Below are 8,412 nucleotides of genomic sequence, written 5' to 3' on the forward strand. Positions count from 1 at the left end.
CCCCCCCCCCCCATGACTCGGTCACCCACTGCGCACCAGCGTTTGTGGCCAAATGCCGATAAGTGTGATCAAGAATTGAGCGCCGGGACTTACCGCAGTAGAGAACCATCAGCGCTGTCAGAAGCACCACAGCCCAGAAAGTTGACGACATCCTCGGCCAGCGACTGGCATCTTTGCGTCTTGCCAACCTTGACACTGAAGCCATTGAAGAAACTGAACACTTCCTCTTTGACGAGACGAATACAAAAAAAGCAAAAAAAGGATGGTAATCTCACAACCCCGCTCGGCCTCTCACAATGCTCATATCTCCGCGTGTAATTCCACAAAAAAAACACATGTCAGGATGGAGCAACTGATGGAAAAGCAACGCTTTGCTCCTCGGATTGCAGGTGCGCAAAAGAAAAGGTCACATCTTCCATAGGAATATCAGTTAGGAAATAAACGCAGTGGGGTTATTTTTTCTTTCTATTCGTCCAAAAACACAAGTTGGTAAACGTCCCTTTAGTTGTCCCAAAGTGTGTTCACCTCAAATTCCCCGTCCTGTAATTTTTTCAGTGAAAGGAAGCGCGGTGCGCTGTTGCCTAAAGATTGCGTTGAGTTAATGCTCAGTGTTCAATCATATGTACCGCAGCGTCGTAAAGCCTCCTTTCACCTGTTCTCTCCAGCCTCACGAGCCCCGATGGCAAAGCCCAAAGACCGGCTTGAAAAATAGACGCGGTCCAATAAAATCCGCCAAGTGAACGCCTGGGTGCATGAAGGAGAGTTGGTCGTAAAGCGAGGGTGGGGGTGGGGGTGTGGGGGAGTCCTTTAAGCTCTTGGTTTGGGAACCAAGTAGATGAGGATCACAGCATGCTTGCGGGAGGGAATGGAGAATGAACGGGTAGAGACAGAGAGACTGTCAGAGAAAGGAACGGAGATAAGTGCGCACTGTCTCCAAGTGTTTTTTTTTTCAACGTGAAACATTTCGATAATCGATATTACGTCAGCAATACGCCACTTGAGGTCAAGGTTTAAAGTAATATCGAACAAGCTCGATGCTGCTCACGAAATTAATTGTCTTACATGACAAATTCAGAACGAATCAAGGCTTAGTCTGATTTCTATAGATCTTTTTAGATTTTTTGGATCGATACTCCTTCAGTAGGAGACATATAATTCACACATGCACATAACCTGACTTTTTTTTTAAATTCTGCAGCAAGGTGCGTTTTTCAGTTGTTTCCCTGTGATGCCTTTGTCCCCCCTTTCAGTAAGTACTGTATATAGGACAATCATGTATCTTTAGGCATGCATTTTTGACACAGCGCTAATTTTCAAGGAACACAAATTGTTACACATACTAAAAATGTCAAGAGCATCATGAAGAGTACTGCGTTCCATTTTAAATACAGTATTGCCATGTTGGTCACCTATTTATTATGGAAACCAGCCTTTCACAATAAATAAATGTTGCTATGTTTATAACTGGAAGATTTAAACTCTGTAAAAAGTGTACTTGAGAAAACAAAGTGTTAATTTACGTACGTAGCCCAATCCCTTTGGTTTCTTCCCAACTTTATTAAGAGGGAAATATTAATTTCTACATTCATCTGATATGTTTTTTTTGAAAATTCACAGTAACACTTTACACTGTAAGATCTGATGAATTATGTTTGGTCATAGATTGACCAACATTGGAGTTATAGGTAGTGAAAAGTATGACCCATTATAAAATATCATGATGTAACACTTATAGGGGTGTATTATGTGAAAGGGGTCGCTCGATGAGATGAACCTACAGAGAATTGGCACCCGAATCTGCATCTCCCCTTAGCTTTACGGAGATTTAGTGCTCGTTTCAGCTCATCATTTCAGCTGTTTTCAGTTTGAAAGCTCTAAAAACCCATTCAGCACTACCTGCTCAACACCAAACAGCAGACAGACAAAGAGAGTGACTTAGCTGCTGAACATAGTGGAGCATTTAGCAGCTTAAAAGTCCGATCTTCCCCCCAGGACAGGAGTTGGTGGAGGCCAAAAACAGAGCTAAAAGAGAGTGATTGACTATTGGACTTACATTCACCAGGTGGCCGGAGACACAACTCCAAATGAATGATAATGTTGTTCTGTGACTGCTGGATGTGTAAATAAGCAACTGTTTGTTCACAAGTTAGACTTATCAATACAATGTATAAAATTGGGGACTGCAGGTTGATTTATTTAGATTTGAACTTGTAATGAAGTATTCTTTACATTGTATTAGGGCAAATCGTACACCAGTAAAGGATCTGAACACTCACTTCAGTGCCTCAGGACCATGAACAGCGCCAGCCTCTCTGTCTCAGTTTCACACACAGCTCCATGGACCGCACAATGGAGAGGTGGTACCATGGACAGGGGCAGTCACTAACAGCCCAATGGACAGTGCGGTGGAGCACGGGACATTTCAGCACCACGGACAGTGCCAGGGACAGCCCATGCGGCAACGGAGATTTGGTACCGTGGACAGAGCCGTGGACAGAGCCAGGCCCTGATGCTCAGCCCCATTACTGACACAATGGAGATGCGGTGAAACCGCCCAGCTCCAGTTGCTGAAAATCAGCACCACGGACAGCGCTATACTCTGGCTGCATCTATCAAGCTGGAGGTGGCTCTCTCTGCTGGCAGTGAGTCTCTGGAGTTCTGTGGATTCACCACGACACCGCCTTCAATGCATACTAAACCTAAACCTATGCCCACACACTGTGTTGTGGTCTTTAGAGAAAGAAATAAGCATGAATGTCTCAATATTCGAGCCAAAAAAAAGTTGCTTCTAATTTGGAGCTCTAATAAATATGATCTGTGAGCTGGGCTATCATTTCCAACAGCTGCATTTAAAGAGACTCCAAGTTATCCCTGCTTAGCCTTGCTTTAGTAATGTTCAGTAGACTGGATCTCTTGTAAACCAGACTGTAAACCACACTGGGTGTGATAAAATAGTTAATTGCGGCAAGTGTTCTTGTAAACCTCTAAATGTGTATGGAATTGCTCTATTCAGTAACTTATGTTAGTAACAATGTGTAAAGTGGACCTTTTGTCTTCCAAAATGATCTGTGCATCCCTTGTCCCCAACTCTTTTCATGTCTTCCCTCCATTTCCTTGTTGCAGCGCTGCTCTTAAAAGCAGTGGACTCAATGTCGACAGTCACTTCCAGCAATGGTGGGAAAGCACTGGCATGGTGCCTCCAACGTGGCCATCAGTGTCTGTGGAACTAACTGTACAGCTAGGCCAAAGCCTCCCTTGGCACAAGCACAAATACAGCCGCCCACAAACCTATAGTACAGACATTATGTCTATGCAAATGTTGCAATTACACACATATACACTGATTCCCTCTGTCTTTTTGTTTTTCTCTCACACAATCACACTAATAAACAGCCATTTGCTTTTAGCGCGGATATAATGCATGAGCTGTGGCCTACATATGTTATCCCGCTCCTTTACTTTTACATAACATTTCTAAAACTCCAAACAGAATGAAGCACACAGGGCTTGAAAACACTGACTCAGATATTGCTATTTTGGAGGATGTTAGCCCCCTTCAGAGGCTTCGAAGTTGAACAAAAAGATACTGGCTGACTCACTTCTTTGGCTGTGAACCTTAAAAAATATATTTTCTTATTGCCTCTCAACATGAATCAACATTGTGGCACTGGTTCTATTGACTCTCTGTGTTAACGTGTGCTCAGTGTGGATGCCTGGCCTCGATTGGAATTCAAATGGATTTGTAAAATATTTGCGCACTTTAAATGGTGTTTTAAAATGGAGATGAGGTTTTCAAATGAAACATCCACACGCTGCTGCCAAGTGCAAGAGCTCGGAAAAATCAAACAAACATTTCCCTTTGAGATATGATCCCCGGTCTCAGTACCAAGATCAAGACTTCTGTAGCTGAGACTGGAAAAAGACTGCAGAGGAAAATAGTGAATGATACCTGTAACTAATGCAGCGGAGATGCGCAAGCACTGAAGATCCTCTGCTCTTCTTTGTTTACTTGATGCATAAGGATGCTTTTGAAAAGATGTAGTTTTCAAAGCCAATATTCACGCTTGATTAAGTACCACATCCTTTTACAGAATGTGTACTCACATAAAATTTAATCAACAGAAACATTTCATTAAAAACAAAAAAAACTTGAAAAAGATTAAACAGCCTCAATATTTCCAGAACTCCTAATGATTACATTCAGATAATGATCCTTAAGTTACTTAGACAGCCCCATGGGCACTGGAAAACAGAACTACATTCATGATAAAACATGGGGAAAACAATGTAAACTTTGGAATGAATGAATAACTTAAGTTAGGGCTGGGCGATATGACGATATACCGTATAGTCAACACATCAACAAAAATCAAGCACATGTATTTTTTTATGTTGTTTCTATCAAAATGACGAAAAACCATTGGCGAACTGCACTGCAGCGATACGTCATTTAGACGGCACTTTACCTTATGATCCTTGCACGTTGTGATCATTTTACACTAAAGTTCTGAACAAAATTTGAAAATACTCAGTACTTTTCATTTGTCAAGTATTTAAATCACACGTAAGTATACACTAATAGGCTCTATGATGTGATATTTAAAAATCAAAAGGAGCAAATCTCCATACTAAGGATATTCCTGCTTCCCAGATAATTAATACCTATTCATTAAGGTGACCTCCTGACCTTTCCTCCAGCTAAGGCTGGTACTGTTCCAGGAATTGCTAAATCATCCAGCACACCCTCATACTTAAATAAAAAAATAGGGCAACTTCATTTGAGTCCCAAAATGATGACTATGAGCTTCCTATTAACCTAAGTAAAGGGAAAACTTAAAATGACTCACGTAAACTGCTTAAATAATGATGGAACATGACGGAACTTGGCCAGAGCCCGTCTGCAGAGAGCCTGTTCACTCCCTATTTAGCCCCATTTTACCGAATTTGGTTGCAGTTCCACCAGAGTGATTGCAGGCGAGTGCAAAATGAATGGGACTATACGGAGCTAGACGGCTAAATGGGTCTCTTTTGCCTGATTGTTGTTGAGAAATCTCAGATTAGATTGTAGGTTTTGCAAATTCAACATGGATTATAGGTTGAAAGATGAATGAACGAGTACTTATGTCCTTTCCATTCCTTACAGGTTGAGTCGTTCTTGCCCATAACATGCTAGCATTCCGCTAATGAATGCTGATTGGACAGTGAAGGACTGATTATGACCAGAGATCCCGCTTGACGGCATCTAAAGCGGAACAAATCAGAGTGAATATTTCGGTGTTGTCTTCAAAACATCAGCAAACCTCTTTCCAGCACGTGTATTGACAGTGAGAGCCTAAGATGTCTCAAGAGAAAAAAGGAAGTGACTCACCGCCCGCCGTAAAGCAGCATCTCTGGCCATACGATGCACATGACGTAATTTAGATTTGAACATCTTTTAAGAACAAAAAAGGGACTTTAAAAAAATCCAACACCCAGCAGTGTGTATTTTCGTAGCCTCCCCTTTCAAATGCAACATTCAAATTACTAGACAAAACATTACATCCTGAGAAAAGTGGATTTTGAGGGGTATGGCACCATAGAACACCAATTATTCTGCACTTATGTGGAACCAGAGCGGGACTGCCACCAGTTCAGAAGCCGGACGTTTCCAGAGAATGGAAGTTCTCCCCTTATTAGAAATTGTGATGTGACAGAACGTGACTGAACAGACATCATTGAGTCACATGCGGTCTATAAAACTCGGTGCATTTCAAAAGGTGACTTTTGGTTTTACAAGGAACACGAATCCCCGTTCTCCTAAGACTAACAAGCTACGTCCTAGTAACTGATGAAGTAAATGACACACTCTTAAAATGCTGTCATCACAGGATTTGCAAGTCATTTCTTTTCAAAGCATTTCTTGCTCAAATAGCTCTTAATTAAAATAGTGTCTGACTATAAGCAGCAGGGTGACTTAGCAGTCAGGGTGTCCAGTATCTACCAGACCACACAGTCAAACAAGACAAATCCATGATGTCTTAATTAGATGGGACAGGAGCATTTTCTCAACTGAGGTACCTGTGTGTTTTTAGGCTGACGAGAATTGTATAGTTTGACGTAAGAATACAAAAATAATGATGTATGTTAAATGTCAAGAGGCAATTGGGAGCCAAGACTCTGTTGGATTTTCTTTTCTTTTTGTACAATAATGAATAAGGGCCTAGTATGTAAAATAACACATCAACTAGCATATAACATATCGCCTAGAATGAACTAAGCAGCAGCCATTGTCATTGTGTCAGTAATAGAAAACTTGGTGGGGAGCTTGTGCAGCACTGAGCTTCTCAGTGTGAGAGCGTCTGAGACCTGACCTTTCTCCGTGTGTCTTCCCTTTGATCCGTCCAGACACAAGCTACTTCCTCTTTATTGGGCCACCGAATAGGGCTTTGAACTTAGCTTGCCACTCAGTGATTTAAGTGAACCGAGTGTTCTTATTGGTACCACAGCAGGCTCTCTCGCTCACTGTCATGGATTAAGAGAAGAAGAGGAAAATGAGAAGCCTTTTCAGCTCTTTGAGAGACAGTTGTTCAACATAGAGAGGAAAGGGAAAATAGATCTCAAACTTAAGGCTGAAGCTGAACTGGTTTATAGAGTCAGCGAGTTAATTGCTCTGCTGATATCATGTCAGCATAATAGCAACATTTCTCATTTTGGCCCTCAGCAACGGCAATATTGTCTCATTTCGGCTTTCACTGAATACAAAATCAATGCGGCGTAAACACTTTAAAATATAGCTAAATGCAATAGGTCTTTGGCTTTGTGACAACTAGCGGACATTGTTTGCTCAAATGGGAGGAAGTGACATTAGTAAGTAAACTTTCATTAAAAATGCATTTTTCTTTCAACTACTAGACCAAGGGTCTGCAGCCACATGAGGCTGTACTAAGGCACAGCAGTTCTTTGAGCACAATGACAATGCCAGCATGTCCAGTGGTTTAGTCTACGTCACATGCAGGCATACGCAGTGTTCCCACGAAGAAAACTTCAGGATTTCTATATACCCAATTAAAAATCCGCAATGACACGCAAAAATGTACTTTCCATTAAATGTTTGATATATTTTGAATTGCCATCTGTTTTCTTTCTTCTTCTAGGCTAAATAAAAGTCATTTCCAAAGTAAATTGGTGCATAAATGCGAATCCGAATAAAGGAAATTAAGTTGTTGATGCTCAAAACTTCCCTGTGGGAGGACACCCAGACCCTCTAACTATGATATGCCCACCCCCCTCCCCCAAAGTCACATTCTTTTCAATATAGTAGTCTAATCCAACTGCAATAGATTAGACTACACCACTGAGCCTGCCAATGTTTATGTTGCATTCACACAATGTGGGCAGAATGGGAAAACCTGGGAAAAATTGACAGTAATTCATTCTTGGAATTATTCCAAAATTGTTATACCTACTGCTAGCCTTGCAGTCACATACTTTAAATTGCTTTAATGAGCTAGTTTTGACTTGGATTTACAACTTGAAAACTTACATGAACAGCTTTGACAGTTTTATGAGTTTTGCTCATAAATACCACCTAAATGATATGATGTGAACCCGGCATTAGCAGGTAGGCCTAATGTTTGCCATGTCCATCATCTAAATTTAGTCTTTTAGCATGCTTACGTTCACTAATTAACGGTAAACACAAATGTAACAAGTTTTGCAGGTACTTGGTTGTATTATTAGATAAATTAAAATGTTGACCTGAAGGCATTACATGTGAACATGATACTTGAATGTACCCAATTTCCTGTCAATCCATCCAAAAAACAAATTTCAATGTTATGCTGGCACTAGAGGAAAAGTCAAGAGCTCAGAAAAACAGCGCTGTTTCCAGCTCATTTACAATGTGTTTGGATGGTCCAGTGGATTTAAATGGTTTGTGAAACATAAAATGAAGAAGAACATTTAAATCTTTCTATTTATCTGAATAAAATCAACATCGCCAAATTTGGGTAGACATTTTTACTGGATGGGGATTTTGTGCTTCAAAAGGTCTCCAAACTACTTTTTAATGTTTGAACATTACTGTTAAACTGTAGGCAAGTATTGTGGAATGAAGTAGTTAATGTGTAACAGTAATGTCCATCATTGTGAATGTCTATATATCTTCCCAATGGCCAAGAAAAAAAATTGTTGGATTGCCTGCTCTCTCTGTCGACATATACTACATTATATTACAATAATCTCATTTTTATACTTATATGAAGCTTTATTGCAGACACAGGTCCATATTACACATCATATAATATAAGATTAAAAATCATTAACCTGTTGAAATTCACTGGAAAATATATGATGTTCTCGCCTAAATTTTTACCCCCTAAAACATGCTGCAGTTTCCACATGCTTTGGCCCTCTGTGATGACCCTGAGTTCA

The 8,412-nt window shown here is 40.6% G+C and overlaps 1 protein-coding gene and 2 long non-coding RNA genes across 3 annotated transcripts in view; 1 reads left to right on the top strand and 2 right to left on the bottom strand.

Annotated features, from left to right (window-relative positions):
- tafa5a (TAFA chemokine like family member 5a) overlaps nucleotides 1-908 on the bottom strand; it is a 138,096-nt gene extending 137,188 nt beyond the window's left edge. The window contains exon 1 of the mRNA XM_034863788.1: nucleotides 94-908. Within this exon, the coding sequence (XP_034719679.1) occupies nucleotides 94-205 (112 nt within the window). The 5' untranslated portion in view covers nucleotides 206-908. The remainder of the gene's footprint in view (nucleotides 1-93) is intronic.
- A 6,270-nt stretch (nucleotides 909-7,178) lies between these two features.
- The window catches only part of LOC117938856, an 11,882-nt gene continuing 10,648 nt past the window's right edge, over nucleotides 7,179-8,412 (bottom strand). Inside the window, exon 2 of the long non-coding RNA XR_004655494.1 lies at nucleotides 7,179-7,266. This is a non-coding gene — a long non-coding RNA (uncharacterized LOC117938856). The remainder of the gene's footprint in view (nucleotides 7,267-8,412) is intronic.
- Nucleotides 7,287-8,412, top strand: part of LOC117938855 — a 10,717-nt gene continuing 9,591 nt past the window's right edge. Inside the window, exon 1 of the long non-coding RNA XR_004655493.1 lies at nucleotides 7,287-7,299. This is a non-coding gene — a long non-coding RNA (uncharacterized LOC117938855). The remainder of the gene's footprint in view (nucleotides 7,300-8,412) is intronic.

The sequence above is a fragment of the Etheostoma cragini genome, chromosome 23 (genome assembly GCF_013103735.1).
Source record: "Etheostoma cragini isolate CJK2018 chromosome 23, CSU_Ecrag_1.0, whole genome shotgun sequence".
Lineage (NCBI taxonomy): Eukaryota > Metazoa > Chordata > Actinopteri > Perciformes > Percidae > Etheostoma > Etheostoma cragini.